Below are 22,502 nucleotides of genomic sequence, written 5' to 3'. Positions count from 1 at the left end.
CTTCCTTATGATTTCAAAATAAATCCCAAAAGCGTTTTTTTGTGCAAACATTACATTTTCAGTGATTAATTTAACGGTAGCAGAAAGCTAACTTAGGCCTCATCCGGCTGCATCAAAAGGATGTGAATCGTGAGACATTATACCCAGGTCTCTATCATACAAGTTCAAATGTTCTCATGCTGAGTGAGAAGGCATTGCTTGTTTACATAAAACATGTGTTCTTATTCTCTGAGACATATTCAGACATTTGCAATGTGTTTATTACGAATGCTCATATTGCAGTAACAATGAAATTACAAGTTATTGGATTTTTCAGACCGGTAGATCCAGCAACTGGTCCTGGAGAAAGCATAGAAATAATTGGACTGTGTGTTCCTCCAGTGATATGAAAATGAACCTAGAGAGCTTTTGGGTGTTAAATGCATAACATGAAAGCAACGCTTTTAGTCTTTGACCTCTTAAAGCGTTTTTAAACTACATGTTACTGTCGTCCATTCACACACATTTGTTCACTTGAGGCAGAAGATGCCAAAGTGCCCATTAGTATTAACTGATCCCATTCATACACACTCACACGGCAATGTTAAAGTCCCCATGAAATGTAAAACACACTTTCCTGGTTTTCAATGCAGCGATCATGTGTTGAATGTTCATTTATCCCTCATCATCTGTCAAACATATTTCAATGAAGCATTATCTGAGTTGTTTTACATTAAAATAACATCATTTTCTCTTCCTTTAAAAGATTTCAAATGTCTGATGACTCATTCTGCACTAACTAGGGGTATTAACATATTGTCAACTTATTTTCAACCAATTCAAAAGCTTTGTCAAAGATAACGATCCAATCAAATTCATCCCAGCGTTATGTCCCGCCTTCTATCTTGGGTTCTATCCCGTTTCAGTAAGATGCTCTCGAAGTTCTGTTTCTTGGGGACTTTCATGCCAGTCAGTCCATGTAAACACAGTGAGTGTCTTCCCCAATGACACTTCGACATGCTGACTGCAGGGGCTTGGATCGGACTGTCAACCACGCGGTTGGGAGACAACCGACTCTACCACTGAACCACAGCCACCCCCTCATTAACTACGTTTATTAAGGGTTGAATTACCTTGGGTTGTGTTGAACAACGCAAATAAACATCCAAAATCTTGTTGTATAACCTGCGCAATCAACGGTTAAACAACAGGGTAAAAATGTGTCAAATACAAAGTATGCACACACATACTCAGCCTAGGCATGAATCCCTCATAGGTTAGCAACACTGATATAGATTCACTAAAAGTTGGCACTCTGATTATCCATGTTAGCAGCTCTATAAGTTGATAGGCAGGCAGTTAGAGCTGGGTTGAAGGCCATTCAGGATTTCAGGATCCCACAAGCGCAGAAGAGCTGGAGGAGATTAATTCCACAATGCTAATCAGAGGAGTCTTGTGAGGAGCTTTGATTTCATTCAGGGGGTTTAGGCGCCCTTCTTCTCCTCCCCTTTCCCTCCCTCGCTTTCTCTATCCTCACCTCCTTACGTCTTCAGCTGTTGCTGTCAGCACTATTTGAACCCTCTGAGACCTGTTCTTGATCTAGAGAAAAAAGGCTTTCTTGTAAATGTCCAAGTCTTTTGCTTTTGTGAAAGCTACAATTCTGCATAATGAGCGGCTTGTATGAAACAAGTTGAAAGCGAACCATGAAAACCATGATATTCATCACATCCTTTGCTGTTGTGGTTCCCTGCATGTACTTTGATTTCCCCGTGCATTTAAACAAATAAGATGTAATGCTATTCACTAAAGCAGCTGAAGGAGGATAGAGACACATAATAATTCAATAATTAACACTCGATGCACAGTTAACTAAAATACTTTATACTTAAAATGGACTGTAAATGAAACACAGTGCTACAGCTCTGTTAAGATTAGATACTCTGTTTCTTTGTTTGCATTATTAATCACTCAGTGAAAGATCCACAGTGCGTCCACTGATGCACAGATGTGGCTTTTCAAGGAAATCTTTTTATCCTCTTGTGTCTCGTGATTTCAAGAAGTGCTTGTCCTATTATAATAACTGAAGCAACCAATATGATTTATTCTATTGTTTAACTCTTCTTATTTGTTATTGTTATTTTGTTGCAGTAGTCAAATTTCACAATCTGCCAATTACAGGGATAACAACACACAGGAGTGTGCAGTCCTGCTGGTAGCTCTGTGAGACTATTGTCAACCACAGAGGTACTTTAAAGGTCACATATTATTCTCCTTTTTCAACAAGTTTAAATAAGTCTCAGAGGTCCCCAAAAGTGCCTATAAAGTTTATTTCCATAAATCCACTCCGATCCTGTATTTGATCATGCCTATAAACCCCTCTATTTCAGCCCTGCTCAGAACAGGCTGTTTCTGTGTCTGTACCTTTAAATGCAAGTCAGCTGTGTTAAACCACGCCCCTCTCTGGAAGGGCGTGGGTGGCTCGGGCTTTCTTGCACCATGCCCTATTGTTTACGGTGAGAAGGCAGACCCAGAGGACAGAACAAACACCTAGCTGTGGGAGTGTCACCAAGCGGCAACCTCCGGTCTCGAAAAATGAATGACAGCCTGTTTGGGAGAGAGTAGAATGACCTTGGTCATTGGAATTTGGTCAGTTTCACATTTTACCATACTTCATCTCTTAACTTCTGTTTTACTGCTGTCGGTCATGATAAGATAAGATCAAATATCAGCAGCTGCAGGCAGTCTCTGTCTCCTACCCAGGGGGTACAGATGTACATTAGCTTAAAGCTAACTCTGGTACAGCTAATAGGCTGTACACATAAAATACACTAAACAATCCTGCTTTCTGCTTCCTTTATCTGACTGTGAATTTTTTTCTTTGGCCTCTTAACTTCTCTTCACGTTTCCTTTCACAATTTAAATTGGGGGTGAACTGTGTTTAGAGAGCCAGATGAAAAAAAAAGACATTTGCAACCAGTGATTCAATAATTAAACCACACGAGTCAGGAAAAACAATATATTGCTGTATTGATACTTTGTCCCAGTGTTAGCAACACTTGATCATTTGCTCTAATCAGAAATTACAACCATAGAGCCAATGAGGAAGAAAGTACCTATAGCTTCTGATCTTGAGAAAAATGTGTTGAGTATTAAATCATAACAATAATAACTTTAAAGTGTATATAAGTAGAACTCAGTATGAATGAATATGAAGAATGTCCATTCAAAAGATGAATCCCTTATTTTGTGCTCGGTGGGTATGATGAGTGTTAAATAGAAAGTAAAATAGCATCAAAATATCAGATATGGCATTCTGCAAACAGTCCACAGTAAGCATTGTTACTATTTAAATAAATACTCAAACATGCCATCGATCTAAGGTGGCTAAACAGAGAAGTGTTGAATACTTGCAGACCAAGAAAAATTGGCTTTTTTGAAAGCAGGTTTGGGTTGAGTAATGAAGTTCACTCTACTGATCACATTCAGTAAATCTTGATAAAAAAGGGATTATAGTTGGCACTAATATGTGCATAATAAGTAGCCGATGTGGAATGAGAAATTAGCTGCCCTCAAAAAGGTAGATTTATACACTGAATGACAAGCAATTAGCACAGGTTTGAGGTTCATGTTAGTAGATGTAACAGGACTGCTTAGCATGCTGCTCCCTTTGATGCCTAATCAAACCCTGACATCTCTTGTGCTGTGTGTTTGTGTGATGTCAGATCAAGCGTTTAAAAAAAAAAAAAAAATCACAGAAACAGGCCCAAAACACATAGCCTTTCTCGTGTTTGCCATCAGCAATTAGTCTGCTTCTGCAAAATTTGCCTGCTCCAAGGCTTGTTGGTAAATCCAGCAAGCCCCGAACTCGTTTGAAGTAGCCGAGAATTCTGTGCCCTCAACGCATCTTACTCTTACTAGGAGTCAGTTTGAGTTCTCTTCACATATCTGCATGTGTCTCCAGTGATATCAGTCATTTTTCCGGCTCCCACTTACGCTCTCTCGTTACCTCCACCTCACCTCCTAATATCTGTCATCCTTACTCCTCCTTCCTTTCACTCTCTCCTTTTCCCTTTCCCTGCCTCCTGTAACTGATTCTCCCATTTTCTCCCCCACATCTTCTCAACAAAAAAAAAAAAAAAAAACACCTCGCACTCTTGATGTTTTTTTTCTCCCTAACCCCCTCCTTTACCCCACCCTCCTTCTCTCCATGCAGCCGGTTCCCATCGATGATCACTTCTGCGGCCTGGATATAAACCAGCCCCTGGGGGGTTCTCAGCTGGTGTCGGGTCGGACGGTGTACACAGAGAGCAGGGACAGGCTGACCTCTGTCACCTCCTACGTCTACAACGGCCACAGTGTGGTGTTTCTGGGGACCAAGAGTGGACGGCTGAAGAAGGTGAGAACAGTTAAACACTAACGTGTACTATTGGAAAAGACAGGCTTTATTTGCCTTTTTAACTCTCCTCAGGGATGGTGTATTTGCCTGCAGTTCTCCTCATTATGCTCCTCTGTATGACAAACAACATCACTTATCTACTCAAAACACAACAGTGATTTTTGAGGCTGCTAACAGAGAGCCATTTGTATCCCTGTCTCTTCTCACATTTATCTTTCTGGTTCCGTTTTTGAATACCAATGCAAAAAGTAGTGCTTGGACCTCAATTGCTCCCCACACCCATGATTAGTGCAGTGATGCAAACAAGCCTGATGTTGTGCATATAAGAAACATAAAATAATAAGAGTTCCTTCATCACCATGTATTCACATATTCCTCATATGCTTCCATTATCCTGTTCGCATGGTGTGTTCATGAGCTTACGTGTCACTTATCGTTACAGCCTTATATCAAATGTAAAAAAGAAAAAGGTAAATATGCACAACGTGATTAAATTAAACGTTTTTCACCACCAAGCCAACATTTACTTTACTGTTTCTGAATATTATGGCATACAATCTGTAAAATCTGTAAAAATCTGCAAGCAGTGCACCAAAGTTCATCACAGACTTTCTGTTCATGTCTATCCGACTTGGGGGGTGTTTGCATGAATCTTCAAAAAGGTCAAAACTATTTTTTCCACTTGCTACCGACACATGAAAGCAGGAGTTTAGCCAGCGACCTTGCTGTGAGAAAGGAAAATTGCAAAAGATATAAAGCAAAAAAAAAAAGCATTAATGCGTCTGCATCTGCTGGACCAATTTACGGCCTCCTGTTCAAACACTAAAATAAAAACCTTTAAACCCACACATGTATGAGGAATGTGAAAAATGTTTAGGTAATAGCTTTATTATGCTGCTGCTACGACACGACATCAGACCTGTTTGTAGCAAAAAAAAGGCATATTTTTTGATCCAAGTTATGCTAATGTATAAAATCTTAATGAACTTGAGCATGAATTTTACATGCTTTGAAGCATCATGTGTTGTGTTATTTATGTTTTGTTTAAGGATTCAGGTCAGGTCTAATTATTACCTTGACCTGATGAGGCCATGCTAATATAACAGGTAACAGATTCACTGCAAAATGAAGAGTCTGTGGGACCTGCACCAAAACCTGACAACTCTGAATAAAAGTTGGACTCGTTGGATTTAGTACTGTTGGTATGAGGGGTTGGTATGAGGGGAAGAAAAATAATCAAAATCATTGAAGGGGACACTAAAATATCCAGACTTCTAGATTACATTGGGCATGTAATCCCAAATGCTGAAAACCTACATTTCCCATAATGCACTTCAACGTGCAATTAGTGGGCGATAAAACAAAAGTTGATCAGCATCAACATTTTAAACCAAAGTGTCTCCTTAAGAGCAACAAAGTAACATTGTTTTCACATGCTGCTTTGTACCAACCATTTCCAATTAAGTGTTCTTCACGTGCTTAAAAAGCGGAACATCCCTTTAATGTCATAAATTACCTTAAAGGTTCCTGCAGACTAGCTTCCCACAACATCATGGGCCCACAAGAAAAACATCGGAGAGGTACATCACCCGCAGCTGTTTTTGAGTCTAACCTCCACGGCACATTTAATGACCTTTAATCCATTAACACTAATTAATGCAATAATCTGATCAATTAATGGACTAATTAGCATAACTGGCTGGCTTTAATGTAGCACAGTGATTACGGTGGGACATTATGCAGCTGAACAAAGGTACAGCATCTGTGAAGCGCTACATCTCGTGCTCTCAGACGAGGACAAAATCGATGTAAATTTCCACCGTTGACTACTTGAGCCAGAACTGAAGCACTTGTCTGCTCCGTCTTCTCCTTTGTTTCAGTTCTATTAGTATCAGAACATTATGCAGCTCTTATGCCTCTTGTCAAACATTGTCCTGGTGGATGTCTGGTTTGGATAGCTGTTAGCATTTGGAGGACCACTTCACTGACTCTCAATATTATCCCTGTGTACTCTACATGAATTTAGACATATTAATGAACTCAGACATAGTCATATAGGTGGTCTGAGAAGGCAGCTTCAAATCACGGATATAAATCAATCCCTGTAAGGCACAGGAGAATGCAATCATTCTCACAAATACTTTGCTTTTTCTTCAAGATACACCCTTTCAATACTTGCACAATAAGAGAAAAGGTAGACTTTTTAAGGTATATTACCGTTTTTTGGCCTGATCCAGTAAATTGGAGAAATTCTCAACTTGAATTAAGCCTAGCACTTAGAAACTAGCTTTGCTAACATTAGCAGATGCTCCGCTTATGACGCTCATGAGAGTGCTCGAGAAACACTTTTCATCATCTTTCATTCAATTTTGAACAAAAATTCAGATTTTTAAATGTGTGAATGGAAAACACACTTAAAGGTACAATTATGTAAAATGTTATTGGAATGTTTCCACTAAAATATATTAATTAATTAAAAAATGACTAAATCTTTGTGATATATAATTTTCTGTTGAGTAGTTACATTATCTCAAATATTTCCAACAGTTATCAAAGCCAGATGCATTTTTAATTTTACAGTTGTAATGGGACGTGTTGTGTTGTCTGCCATGACAGACACCACATGTTTATCGTTGCTGTGGAAACACCGGATGTTTTGTCAAAGACCGCTACATAAGGAGGCAGGAGCTGCCACTGAAAGCTGCCGTTCTGTTGCTGTATGTGCTGCTGTGATAAAAACCTCATGTGAAATATTCTTGGATAGATCGTTGATGAACAGATTCTCTGCCTCAGGTCTGCTTCGCCCGTTCGTGTCGACTATGGTCAACTTGGGGTTCGTTTTCATTTTAACTGGGGGTTGGGAGTAGCAGAGAGAATCACTCTCATGATTCCCCGCCAGCCTCAACGTCATTTTTTGTTTTTGTTTTGATTGAGATCCCCCTGGCAACGGAATTCACATCCTGTGCGTTTTAAAACAAAGGCTGACAAGTTTCCCCAAAAGTTTGAAATGAGAAAGAAAAAAATGTGGTTGTTTGAAGCTAGATGTAGAGTCAAATCTCATTTTAAATTAGCATTAGGATTAAACTGTTGTGATGTCATCATCTGGGCTTAACCATTAATATTTTCTCATTTTCTAACTCAGCTCCATGCCAGCTACTCTCCCTGCCGTGTTGGCCTCCTCGTTCTCCCTCATCCTCCTTGGGCTCTATACCTCCCTGTCTTTCCTCTGAGTAAACCAATGACATGCTAGAAAAATTATCAATATATTATGACTAGAAAGAGTGTTGTGATGTCATTATTCAGGCAATATTTCCTGTAGGTATAGCTCTTCTACATCCCTCCACTTTTCCGCTGTTTCTTCCGTCTTCTCCACTGTTTCCTCCACTCTCTCATCCTCTGTGTCCTCTGGAGTCTCATTCTCCTCCGCTGTGTCATTCTCCGTTTAATTCATAGTCTCCTCCACCGTTTTGTCTGACTCCTCTGACCTGGCAAGTTTTTTTTTGGCAGGGGGGGTCGGCTGACCCTTCGCTGCCCAGAAGGAAAGCAGGTCTCTCTGCTTCTTCCCTGACATCTTTAAAACACATTTAAAAAGAAGTGTAGAGTGTTGTGAAGGAATGACCCACACAGTCTCGTAGTATCAATTAGCTCACAAGCAAATGAGTGATGCCTGTTTTTAAATCCAATCTGACACTCTAAACTCAAATGAAAAATCATTTTAGATCCTTAGTTACAGCTGTTTGTTGATAAACCCATTGCATTCAGCAACCTGTTCTTTGCTAAGTCACCGCTGTTCTCTAGCCAGTGTAATGTTAACTTACACCCACTTGGAGTAGCTATTTAAGACGGCATTTTATTAATCTAGAAAAATCACATCATTCACATCAAAATGAGTTGGTTATCTATCGTTTGACCTTCCTCTTCAGTTGAAAGACGAGCACGGCATTATTCATATCATTTGCAAACCTGTCACACCAAAGTTTGTTTTCTTCTTCTGAGACGATGACGACATGACCCACCATGCCTTGCCTCTGATTGGTTGGTACTTGTTGAATTTTGTTGGATAGGTTAGATATAAGCACGAGGACTGATGATTGGTCCGGGTTAATATCTGGGTAAGCCAATTAGAGGCAGAATAGGGCCCCAAGTACGGCAAGCAGCAGGTGAGGATACATATGAGGGGGGGGTGAAGTAGGAGGATTAGCGTGTGACCGTATGAAGATGCTCAATTGCGTGACTCTCATGGTCAGTGTGTGAGACTTGGCCGCTCTGTTTAAAATAAACGTTACTTTCTTTCCTAGCAGAGCTCTGTTCAAAAACTCAACATCATGGTTGATAGTGGCCACCTATATATATATTTGCTATGTTGGAAATAATTTTGGAGAAAGACAAAAAAATTGTATGGTGTTGGATCGGTACAGAGACTGGCTGACATCCGATACCCCATCGTTGGCAGTACGCTAACTTTAGCATTTCTACTTTTACTTCAATTCAGGTTACTTTCTTTCTTTCTTTACCTTTCTTTCGGGGCTTTTTGTTCCTCATTTCAAGGTTTCAAAGTTTTACTTATTTTTATTCGAAGGTTATATCCAACGATATTTTATAAAGGAAGACTAAAATCATCTTTTTGTATTGCCCCCTGTCTCCAATGCCTAATATAGCCGATGTCTCTGTGCCACATAGCTCCATTGTTGTTCTTAAGCTATTTAAAAAACACATGAATGAGCCTCACTGTTGCACCGGCTGACATGTTTTATGAACACACTGTTTATTTTGAGTAAGGCCACATGCGCACTGTTCTGCTGCTGTATTTTGTCACCACATCTGCAGCTGAAAATAATCCCCAACAAATGCACTTTTTTACTCCCATTTGGTGACATTTTCTGAAACCTGCCGGCACCAGCTGTTAATAGGAAATCACTTAGCTTTAGCCTTCCTTTATAATGAAAGAATACTCTCGACCTCTTTTTTTCCCCCACATCCCCTTTTTATAAAAGATTTAAGTCAGGGGAAACAAAAAGAGGCTGAGTGCCACAGAGCAGCTGGGGAATTCCAAACACATTAAGAGATTGACTGAAATACTATTTTTGGTCGTTCCATTGGATTAAAAAAAACAACAATTAAAATCACAGAATACCTCCAGTCTCATCCTTTAAAGTCTAGTTTAAGTATTACTCATTTTAAATATAAATTAAGATTCCATTTGTTCCAAGTCTAACCTCTGCTCTCGTGGTTTTTTTAATCTAACTTAATCTGGTTCATAGATGGTTTACAATATTTTTCTGCTGGCCAGCTTTGATTGCATCATCAGTAATATTATGGATACAGAGTAGTGACCAGTGTGAAGCTCAGGGTGTGACTGGAATTAACTGGTGTGTCTAACCAACCAACTTATGTATGCGCGTTCAAAAACTACCCACGATGTCAACCTTTTTTTTTGAATGCTTTCATTTTAGAGACAGGTCAGTGGAAAGAGTAAGAAATCAGGAGGTGACATGCTGGAAAGGATCCACAGGTCTGATTTGAACCCAGGCCGCCCACTTGGAGGACTATAACCTTTGTACATGGGGTGTGTGCACTAACCTGCACCCCATCAACCAATTTTTTTAAACCTCAATCGTGATCATTTTTTTGACGCCTGATGTTGGCAAACTGTGGCTGGCCGTGTGTCCTGTAACGGTGTGAGATATGACCCTTCAGGTTGAGAGACGACCGACTCGGCCATCCCCAATGAATGCAACAACCTCTGCGACGTACTGCCCCATAGATGACATGGTGTGTTTTGACGAGGCCTTCAAAGCTAAGCAAGCAAACAAAAAATGCACTTTAAATGTAAAACTCAACGTACTGTACGTACAGAAAACAGACGTCTACGGGAATGCGTCCTCGCTCACTTCCTTTCTGGTGATTTTTCTCTCACCGCCTTGCGAACCCCACAGACATACGATGACCTCTTTCCGAGAGGTTCATGAAGTTGATTTAACTCATTGTCCGTCATTCTTTTCCTTTCAAATGCATACTGTAATGATATATTATAATCAAGTTCCCATACAGCTCTGTCTGTGATCTAACTGGATTGACTCGGCGGCACCGCAGGCTCTGCTTCCTGTACAGTCGTGCGGCGAGCGAGCGACTGTGGAAATGTGCGAGAGGACTGTTGTGACATTAGCCCGGGGGCCTCAGTCTTATGAGGAGCAATCTGTCTGACACACTAGACACAAACACAGACGGGCACACACACTCACACACACATTGGTAGCACAGATAGCATCACTGAAGCTCTTTCATTGGAAGAGCCATTGGGGATAAACACAACATAGCTAGAGAAAGAGAAATTCAGACAGCTAGTGTGAGGCAAGGACAGAAGAACTGCAAAGGGAAGAAAGAGAGAAACAAAAGACACAGAGGTAAAAAGACAGAGACTGAAAGTGAGAAAAAGAAAGGGACAAACAGAACAGATTTCTTTGGGGGAGAAAAATAATCCGCAACTATTTTGATAATAAATGAATAATTTGAGGGATCTATAACGCAAAGATTTAAAATATATAAACATATTTACCAAATTTCCCCCTGGGATTAAGGTATTTCTGAAAACTATCGCTGGGTCTTGCTTCTTAATTGTACCGATTTGCTTTCTTTCTTTTTCTTTATAAAAGTTAAATAGAGTATATTGTATGGGTTTTGAAGCTATTTAAAGTAGAACTGATTCGATACCTGCATCATTCTAGCCTCCGATGCTACCTAAAGTACAGAATAAAGGGACAGTATGCCAGTCAATGAATCAATCGAATGTCATAAGCAATTAGCCCAAGAAAAATCCAATGACAGTATCCAAGAGGAACACACTATCCACAGATACCAGAGTCTATCAGAATCGTTATCGGGGTAATAAAAACACAGCATCCAAACATCTCTAATTTGATATCAATGAAGGCTTTAAGAAATGATGATGAGCATTTTTTCACAGCTTGCTTTAAAACTCTTGTGAGGAGTTTTTTTTTAACCTAGTTATAAAACATAAGCTACTCATAGAAATATTGATGCCCCTGTATGACCTTAAGAAAAAAGCAAATGAGACCATAATCACTAAGTGCTTGATGCCACTGCTGAGGGGTAGCTGTCAGACAAAGTGATCAACATCACGCTGCAGAAACCGGCTTTTTCTTAGAGTTACATAAAGCTGTTCATGTAAAGCAGGGGGAGACTTTTTGTTTAAAAAAACAAAAAACATTACTTATTTACTTAATTACAGAACAAGATCAGCAAAGAGTTTTCCTCTTTGGCCACAGGATGCACCAAAAGTTCTTAGGGGCAGATTCAGGAAACAAAGATGGTAGACCTTGAATTGCACAGAGCAGGAAAAAAAAGGCTTTTCTTTTGTTTTTGAGGAAATGAGCAGCAAGTTTAGGAGGGCAGAGCGAGAAATCCATCATTGCTGCTTTAAAGTGCGGAGCGTCTAAAGGCCAGAGTTTGCCATTACACTGACAGAGTGTGCAGCCATGATTCAGACTCCCAGGAGCCTCTGAGGCGCACGGGTCACCTCTCCAATCCTAGTCCATCACCCTCAATTGGACAGGCTGAGTGGAAATGAGGCATGACTATAAATGCCATCAGCGGATCACTCAGGCTGCAGGGTCGCTGGAAAGGTCAAGCCTGCCGTAGGAAGGGTGTAGCCAGGGTTAAAAGTCACAGGGTTAACCAGAAGCCTCAGCATTCAGGCTCCATGCAGCATGTGGATGTTTCCATCAATGTGTCTCAATGAGGCTGTTCCTGTTCCTAATTTAACAGGACATCTCTATCATCACCTGACACAGCTTGGTTGCACCTGGTGGTTTATTTGAGGTGAGTGATACCCCCCAGTGAGTAACTCTGGGCTGATACAAAAGGGCCTTTCACACACTGCAGGAGGACATAATATGTAGACGAGGTGAATCCAGGTGTTTTTGTCAGTACAGTCATATGACAACCATGTCTCCAAGAAATGACCTTCACATTCAATCACTTCGTTTGCCTGATATTTGCTGCATGGGCTAAGTTTACACTCTGCATGGAGTACACTAACTTAATGAAAATGTAATTCAGAGCTATACCACTACATTGATGCACTGTGCCAGATTTAACAGTTGGCTGGGTGAATTCGGACTAACGAGCACAAGTCCAAACAAACAAACGAAACACTTTTATGCACCACGTGTAGAATAATGCTGCAAAGCAGGCCCTTCTGATTTTAAGATGAATAATTAACAGCCATGGTGTAGAAACAACGCTGCTCTCTAAATTCTATAGCTATATGTTTTAACTTGATGAACTGATCTTATCAAGGTCTATCTATATTCAGAACTGTAAGAAACTTGAACCAGAAAGTGACGCTGCTGCTGAACTTCACTTTTTATACATGATAATTGTGTTATCTACTTGTTTGCTAAATAATCAAGTTTTGCTTTTTGCTACAGCATTAGCCTGCAACCCCCTTATTGCACCACACACAACATAAACGCACATAATCAGACTGACAGATTTCAAATCACAGCATGACTGTGTTGACGGTCTTTTATCCTTTTGGTGCACTAAAGCAACCTTGGAAAGGTTCATCTCCTGTAATTACTGAGTAGAATTCTTCTGCTATACCATTGCTTTGTTTACATTTTTTTTTTTTTCATTGTGATATATTGTGAAGAGCAATTATAAAACAAAGCACAATGTTTGCAGTGGATACTTGACTGAAAGGCAGAGTTTTACAAAAGAGTGTTTCTTCGAATGTTTGTTATGTCCCTGGAAACAGCAGAGAAGTAAATGACAACCAAAGAACCGACAAAGCCAAAGAGTTGTTGTTATCAATGAGAAAAGGTTTATTGTATAACAACAAAAGAAAACTGAATTTGATGAACAAGGTGGGGGTGAGGATTGTACAAAGTGGATGCGCCAAACAAATAAACTCAACAAAACAAAACCAGACCTAACTAGTCGCTAATCTCTGCCAATAATAAACCTATAACTAACTTCTCTACAAAATATTGAAAGAGAAAACTACATGGGTGGCACAAACCACACTTACCTAGTGTTTCTAACAAAGTCAACTAAGTAAGTGTAGCAAATGTAGGGGAACCCCAAATTACCCAGTCCAACCTCACCACAAACCTTTCAGAACAATGATCCAAAAACAAAACTGACAGAGAATGATGATCCAACATGAGTGGCAGAGAGCTGTTGCTGCAGAGTTGGTGTGTATTTTTATGGAGCCTCTCGGGTGCTGATCGTTCAGTTGCTGGGTAAAACAGGTGAGGTTGATTACGTGATTACCTGGAGGAGCAAATCAAAAAGGAGTGAGGTCTCATGCTGTTAGCCATGTAACATGTTTGCATGTTACAAAGCATAAAACTATGTCCACCATTTCACACGGAGATACTTTCATTTCATGTCACACTGAGGGGAGTTTAAGGTTCAAAAGATTTCTAAAGAGTTTGGGCTTTCCCTAAATGTAACTTCTGAGAATCTGAAAAATCGCTATCATTTTACTGTTACTCCGTTGATCATCAACTAAGAGATTTAGGATGGTGGATGGTGGATGGTGAAAATACTTAACATGCTATAAAATCCAGAGAGGAACTTTCTGTTTGTGTCGATTTTGGTGCCTGCAGATAAGTTTTATGTCTCCACTCTCGGTTCATGAGTAAAGAAGGTTTACTCATTAAAAAATAAATATTGACTGTGGTACATTTGTAAAAAGGCAGGGCACTACAAACCGTCTTGCCTGGCACTTACAGCCTTCATGTAGAAATATCAGAGCCTGATTACTAAATTTTTTTTTTTTTTTAAATCCTGCGTCTTTTACCCTTTTTTCCCTGTAAGTCACAAGTGTTAGTATAGTCTAACATGTGATAGATGTATCGATATGTTTAGTGATAAGGCCCAATTATGAAAGGACTGTAAAGACTTTTCTGGGGATTTATTCAGTTCGACTTTTGGTACGAAGGACAGCAGTCTCTGTCCCCGTTTCCTAGCCTTTCAAGTAAGTCAGCAGCAAACATACTGTGGAGCGGCGCCGTACCTGTGCTCACCCCGTGGCAGCCTCAAACACACAACAGGCGCAGAGTGGATTTGATTTTCTGAGGAAATGTTTCTGAAGAGCGACGTAACTCTTGAAAGGGCCGCAAAGTGCAGAGCCGGATGTTCTCCTGACAGTGTTTGAAGATGTGGACCGTGCAAGTCAATATCAAAATAACTTCTGTGTTTATGTGTCATGCTGTTACTGTGGGAAAAGCAATGATGTCATACGTGCCTCTGAGAAACTGCAGTCATATCTTAACATATGATTAAACCCCAGAGGATTTAAAACAAAAGACTCAAAATTCAGGGAGGGTGATCTAGTGAAAAAACTCCTTTCACTGAAGCATCAAAAATGTGATCCCTGCAGCTGCCTAAATACCGTCATTGAGCAAGTCACTGGTGCCTCTACAGTCCAGTCATTATAAACAAACTCGCTCTGTGTGGGTAAATATAATTTGCAGGATGCAGAAACTGTAAAATGGAAGAGATGAAGGAAATGAAGGTGGACAAAAGCATTACTTTAAGCTGCACTATTTCCCAAGAAATGGTGGAAAATGTTGAGCTCAAGGCAAATAAAGCCTTAGTCAAATACTCTCTTGAGCAAATAGCAGATTCATTAAGGCTTATTGAGAGTTGACCCGGTGGGGAAATTCTCCAGTGAACGGCTAAATGAGTTGGACTTTCCAAAGTCACGGTTTCTAAGGAGGGCCAGGAAGGGGAGATTAGGTGATAGAAATCATGAGAATGGACGCGGCAGAGAAGGTGTGTTTGAGGCTAAATTGAAAGGATTTCTTTTTTATTATCTGCAAGAAGCCAACTGGACCTGAGGCTAAAAAGTCTTCAGAGCAGATCGCTGTAAGATGTCTGAGTGCAGCTGAAATAGTACAGCGGTATTTCAGAGAGATCATTTTATGAGGAAGTATGAGGTGTCCGTCTCTCTGCTTTTCAATCTGACGGATTTACCATACAAACAACAATTGCATACATTTTCAAAAATCAATATGAAAAAGATGCCATGTTAGGATAGGTTACATAATAGCAATAGACAAAGATAAAAATAAACATTTGGACACAAAATGTATATGAAATGGATGTGAAAATACAGTAAAAATATGAGGTGAATCCAAAACTAGGAGCGAGAACATTGAACTAGAATTCATCTTTAATGGATCTGAGGATAACATTTCTGCTCATCCAGAAGAAGGTCAAGTAGTAACTTGTTGAAAGGGGGAAAAACGCCACCTACTGTAGCAAAGTCTTACGAACTTTTGTCAATAAATCGATTCTCCCCCTTTAGTATGTATACTGGGAACAAGGAGTACAATAAAAAAGGCCTAATCGCGCTAAACCGTAGCTCGACTGTAAAAGTAAACATACTGACTCACTGGTTGAGAATATGAAATTTGTCTTGACTTTTCAATAAGTTTATAATCTACAAAGCATTCTTTTTTTGTCAGCATGAATATCCTATAACCGTTATCAAGATAGAACAAAGTAAGAATTCAATAATGTCCCCATTATGTAAAAGGCCATGCTGAGAGTGAACATGGTTTTTAATTCAACGTTGCAAGCTTCATAGTAAGTCAACACAGCTGCTTTGGTAGCTCTATCTCTCCGTCGTCTCGTCTTTCTCTTTCCCCCCACTCGGTCACACGAATGGAAACACACATGAGGGCCATGTCTTGCACTGCGGTCAGGAAAATGAAGACCATACGGTGACCATGAATTGTTCCACTGTCCCCCCGCTTCCCACTGCTTTTGTTGGTGGACCATGGGAAACCTGACAAACAATAGGAATGATTTTGAGGTACCGTGGGCGTCTGGAGGAGGACAGGAAACAGAGAACAGGAAACCGGGTCCTCAAGGAGAGAGAAAAAGACGTGTACTTTCAGAGACTCAGAGGAGACTGTGGTGAAGCTGCAGAAAATCGTGGTATGAAGACTTGGAAGCTCGCCACGCAGCTGAAGGTTAGAGAGAGAGCGGAGAATCTGGCTGGCTGCAACTTGGACGGCTTCTCACAATAATGTTCAAAAGCACACATGCACGATCACGCACACACCTCATCCTCCCTTCTAACCCAGTTAGTAATCGTGTTTGGATACGTGCACTTGCAAACACAGAGCGTATCTACTGGCTGCGATCAATACGCCTCTCTTTGTGACTGCAGTTAATGTGATGGCTGAATGATTAGTCGTGTCCTGTAATACACATCTCCACCTCAGTGACCCCTCAGCTTTATCCTGAGTGTTGTCTCATTAGCATTCACAGAGCCGTGATGGATTTATGGGCTAATCAATGCCCGCTCTCCTCCCCTGTCGTCCACGATTGGACCATATGCACGTCCACTCAACCCTAAAGGTGGCCAGTTGTCTGACCGTATGTCGCTACGTGTCCCGTGTCACAATATTGAGAAAAAGTCTGCGCCAAAATCTGTCTTCTTTACAGTCCGTCTACATCTACTTCAGATCCAGTCGTGCGTGTCTTTTCATTCTGTGCAACCTTTTCCAGTATAATGGAAGATTTATGTGAGGTCTCCCGCCAGAATCTGACTTCTTTACTTTTGGGGGTTTCATATGAAAGACAATACTCTCCTTGGAATCAGAAGTTTGCATGCAAGAGGACATGATGTGGAGCAAAATGTCACATCAAAACATACCCAAACTCCTGGAAATATAATTTGTTTATCACAGTTTCCCTACTTAATTTGTGGAGACAATACAATCAATACCTGGATTATATCAATAGGCAAAGTTTTTTCCATCAAAACATTTGAAATTTAGCAAAGCTAGCAGAGGATGAAATATGGGTGTGGTAAGAACTAGAAACAGCATATTGTACAAAAAGTTATATGCCAGAAAAAAACAATACAGTTCAATTGGTTTATAGTGAAACATGCTCATTTGTTTTCCAGCGTAATGAAAGCTTTATTGGTTTTCCTGCCGATTGTGACTTCCTTAGTTTTTGGGTGGATTTATATGAAAGATAACTCTTTCCTCTGATCAGACGTTTGCGTGCAGAGGACATGAATTCAAGTTAAAATGTCAGATTGCAGACACAACCCTGTTCCCTGGAAAATCCATTTGTATTTCAAAACTGCTTTTTCTAATCAAGTTACGGAGACAATGTAATGACTGGATTATGTTATTATGTCAGTCAACAAAGTTTCCCTTTTTTGACTTAGTGAAACACAACATTTATGTAAACGTCTGCATCCTCAGAGAAGGCTGCAGCATGGGGAAGCTACTTGGACCACATAGCATTGTAAGCTATAGTGCTTATTTCACACTGAAAATAAAGCTGAACAAAAGTAAAGAAACCTTATAGGGAGAGATGTCGTTTTGTTTACTAAATCTACTTAGAAAACTTAGTTTGAAGAAAAAATTAGCTATGTACATGTATTAAAAAAATTATGAAATATGTTACAGCAGTCCATCAATTCAACTCAATTTAATTTATTGGAGTTCACTTGTTTTCCAGCATAAAGGAACGTGTGTGAACTCTGGGAGATAAATCTGTCTATGAAACATGTGGCTTACTGCCAAATAAGATAAAATAGGATAATATGCTATTTTAATTTTTATTTTCATTGGATCCCCATTAGTTGTTACCGCAGAAATACCTTTTCTTCCTGGGTTGAATAAATGAACTTTATTGTCCTAGTGGGACATTTGTCTTGGACTGTACAGTGCTCTGATGCAGTAACAAAATCTCAAAGTATAAATTGTGACTTCTTTACTTTGTTGGTGATTTTATATGAAAAACAGTTATTTTCTTGGATCACATGTTTTGCATGCAGAGGACAGGATTTTAAGGTGAAATGTCATGAAAAGACAGAAGCAACCCTGGTAACTGGAAAATCCATTTGTATTTCAGAACTGCTTTCCTAATGAAGTAGTGATGGTTTTGTGCCTGGTTTTTTTCTTCAAACAGTACCAGAGCTACTGCACGAGTCATCTACTTTGGTTATGTTAGTCTTTCTTGGCAATGTAATACAGACGTCTTGATGCAGTAGATATCAAATCACAATGTTTAATGAAATGGTAACAAAATATGAAGCAAATGGTCACATGCCAGCAAAAACCAGTACCAACTCAAACAGGTTTATGGCAGAAAGTTGCTCTCATGTTTTCCAGTATAATGGAAGATTTATGTGTGGCGTCCTGCCCCATTGTGATTGATTTACTTTTGACAATTCTAAGCCTGCAATCAGATGTTTGCATGTAAGATAATATGGTATTAAGGAAAATGTCAAAAGGACTGCAGAAGCAACCCCGACTCTGGAAATATAGTTAGTTCATAATCTGCTCTTCTAATCAAGTTGCGGTTGTAATGGATTATGTCAATAAACAATGTTTTGTGTATGGAGAAAGTTGAACTACAGCACAGCAACCCAAGAAAGAAATCAACTGGAGCAGTTTACTCAAGCTACATAGAAAAAAAAAGTAGAGCTACTTCGTCAAAATAGAATAACTTGACACTGCAAACACCACATGGTGAATAAAATGTTATGCTTAATAGAAGAAGTGTACTGCAAAAAGTGCCGAGTCATTAACAGGTCACATGGTAAAGAAAGAAGAATGCCAGCTTTAGTTTTGTGGACAAACTCTCTCTGTCAGACTCCTTCCTCAGGGCTTGATATATGATGTGTACAGTATATAGTGATAATCAATACTTGTGTTAAAAGCATTGCCTGCTATGCTTTAACAGTGTGCAGAATTATTAAAAAAAAGGGGATTCAGTTTCTGTAGAGGAAGCAGAAAAAGAAAAATATGCCATTTATAGGGCATTGCATTTCCCTCAAAATGTATTTATTCATAAGTTGTAGATGAACATTATTTCTAGAGGACAGGACTTGCAGATGACCGGTTTGTTGTCGAGTAAATTAACTGACCTCCTCGTGGGCTGTTCAAGCCGGACAGGGCGGTCTTCAGGGACAGATGAAACCTTGTCAAGAGTGGCAGATTGGATGTGATTGGTTGAGCAGAGTGCCTGCTCCCTCCTGGGTCATCATCCATATGTTTAGGTTAGCAGGCTGAAAGTGGAGGGCACAGACCGGCTGGTCACATATGGACTCACTTTTTTTCAAGATTGGACAGACGTTACCACATAAACATTGCAATCATCTGCCTTAAACAGGTCTCCCAATCTGCAGCAGGAAAGCAGGTCTTCCTGGACATTTGCATGTATACCCCCCTCTCTCAGCCTGATGAAAAATCATCGGCTGAAATGAATCTCGTGTAAATACTCACAGGAGAGACATTTGGGTGAGTGTATTGCTCATTGAAGGTCTGGCAGCTTTACAGCGGAGCCAACCGGGCTCGAGCCAAGTGACATCTTAGAAGTCTAGGGTTTTTTTTTGTTGTTGTTTTCTTTGGCTCTCACAAGATGAGAGCGAGGCCGGGCATTAAAGATGCAAAAACCCAGCCACGAAGAGGAGGCTGTTTTCGTTAAGAGCACATGGGCTCAGGTTGCGTGTCTGTTTGGGGAAGCCATGCTAAGCTGGGTTGTTTATACCCACCGCTTGTTCTGCGAGGGAATATCAGCGGCAGGAAGGATATTGTGGTTATTGGCTTGAATATTATTCATGGGTTAAATATATACTCTTGTCAGTTTTGAGACGCTGGGAAGAGAGACTTTAAGGAGCAGCTCATTGAGGTCAGGAACATGTGGTATTAATGCTAAACCAGTTTAGTTCTTCTGTTACATGACACAGACCACACAAGGGAAATCTGCTTGAATTTTAGAGGGTGGGTTACAGAGGTTATTTTGAACATGTGTAGCATTTAAATTCATCTTTTAAAAAAATCCCAACTATTTAAATATAACACCATTTACGCTTTCACAGTCTTGTCATGGTTCTCACGGTGATCAGATTTTGTTACTGTTATAGAAAAGCTGACTTCAACAGTTTTTCCTCTTCTGGTGTTTTTGTCATTTACAAAAAGACTTCATGTACATTACTGCACCACCAAAGCCTGCCCCTAAGTAGTTGCAATCCTAATTTGCACGTCACCGGAAAACCAACCGTTACAGCTGATGATGAAGTAACAATAACAACTATGACAATAAGCATTTTCACACATGCACAAAACTCCTGAAATTTTCAGGCTAAAAAAAAAAAAGAATTTCACTCTGATTTTTTCCAACAAGCCCCTTAGAAAAATGTCCTCAAGAAGTCTGGGTGAGCCAATGTGTGAACGCAGCTGGTGATATGCAGGAAAATGAACCACAAGCAAGCGGGCAGGGGAGATGACATTTAAATCCTGCGACCACTGTGCGACAAGTTCGATATTCATGTACATAGCAAAGCTGCTCCGTAATCCTTACTGTTTCCCAGTATGTCTGTTTCCACACTTCAGTTTAGACTGGGAATGTGTATGATTACATGTGGCATTGATACAAAGGCAAAAACTGTCATGATTGTGTCAGACTCTGTTGCTTCGTCTGCCACATTGTAACATTACACAGTGACACCCATGGGATCCTTTTTGCATCTTGCCTCCCAACTCAGGAACATTTCAGGGGCAGGCTGTTCTAAAGGGAAAGTTTCAGGAGTGAATCTGTGAAAAGGGACAACTACTACTACTACTACTACTTATGATTTAACTTCTACTGTTTATAATGATAAATATGATATTAGTTCAAATGTATTTTTATATTAACGTCAAAAAGAAATAATGATATTTCTGGTCTGGAGTTTGCCGTTTAACTTACAGTCAAAATTGGAAATGGAAATTGGGGTGTCTCATTGACGACGCTGATTGTTGCATATTGCGTGTGTTCTTGATATGCCGTAATCCATGATAATGTATTGATTAAACAAGTGATCATGCACACAATGTACAACGACAAATTTAATGAGATCCACCAACAAAAGAGTGTGTGCACAGTGTGTTTGTGTGCACATGGTGCATATGTGTCTTTGTTTGCATGCCTGTGTGTGTAGGTGAGTATGTGCGTGTTGTGTGTGTGTGTGTGTGTGTGTGTGTGTGTGTGTGTGTGTGTGTGTGTGTGTGTGTGAGTGTGTGTGTGTGTGTGTGTGTGTGTGTGTGTGTGTGTGCAACTTTGTGTGTGTCAGGCTCATTATAAAACCAATTAAACCCGCCTTACTCTCATTATGGAGCTGTGAGGCTTAAGCAGAGATTGAGGACCTGTTGTACTCCCAGAGGGCTCCTGTCTGGTCAGCCCTGTTTTAAATGATAAAAACACTTTTATTCTGCTGAAATCAAACACCGCAGATTGATCACGATGGGTCAGAATTTGTCTGAGCTCATCCCTGCACTCTTGGCCCTCTGTCAGCCTCCTCATAGCCAACTAAAAAGCACACACAGGACTCTGTATCCGTCCTTCTCTGGACTAGTGTTTGGTTTTTCCTTTAACATGGTTTCACCACAGAAACGCTAACATGCTCTGGTTTCCATCTCTGCTATTTATGAAACGAGAAGTGTGGGAAAATATAATGTAAACTGGCTCAGTTACAGCGTGGGACTGTAGTACGGGAGAGGAGAATTAGGATGAGGATAAGATGAGGAGGAGGAGGAGGAGGAGGAGGAGGGGGAGGAGGAGGTAGTGTAGGAGCAGGAGACGACAGGGCGAGAGAAAGAAAGCAGACAATGAGCGAAGAAAAAGAGCTTAGCTGGGAGATAATTCTGTCTATGAAACAACTATTTAGAGGATAGGATTGTGCACAGTGCTGAGGTAATGAAATGTGAGAGACAAACAGAGTCCTCTTATGATCTGGTGTAACAAATAATCTCAGACCATTATGGACAGTATTTACTGAGCAGCAACCTCCAGTGCTGAAAAATGATGCCAAAAAAAAGACAGTTCCCAGAGTGTCCACTTGAGGCTGGCTCTAAAAGTTTGAGGCCTCATATTGAAATACCAAACTTTGCAGCAGGAATGAACATGTGTACAGCCTCGTACAAAAGTGTTTATTGGTCTTCTGTAGCTACTCTGTCTTTACATGGCACTTACTTTTCATGATATCAAACCTAAAGTTATACATAATTAAGATTATGTTCAGGTTGGGTGACAGGTGGATACCTATGTTGATGACCAATAAGCTTAACTCAAGGCTTCA

The 22,502-nt window shown here is 40.1% G+C and overlaps 1 protein-coding gene across 1 annotated transcript in view; it reads left to right on the top strand.

The window, feature by feature from the left end:
• The window catches only part of LOC132976889 (plexin-A2-like), a 108,999-nt gene that overhangs the window by 18,623 nt on the left and 67,874 nt on the right, over positions 1 to 22,502 (top strand). The window contains exon 3 of the mRNA XM_061041130.1: positions 4,193 to 4,375. Coding sequence (XP_060897113.1) covers positions 4,193 to 4,375 — 183 coding nt within the window. The remainder of the gene's footprint in view (positions 1 to 4,192; positions 4,376 to 22,502) is intronic.

This window comes from Labrus mixtus, chromosome 7 (genome assembly GCF_963584025.1).
Source record: "Labrus mixtus chromosome 7, fLabMix1.1, whole genome shotgun sequence".
NCBI lineage: Eukaryota > Metazoa > Chordata > Actinopteri > Labriformes > Labridae > Labrus > Labrus mixtus.
This window is presented reverse-complemented; position numbering and strand designations above follow the sequence as displayed.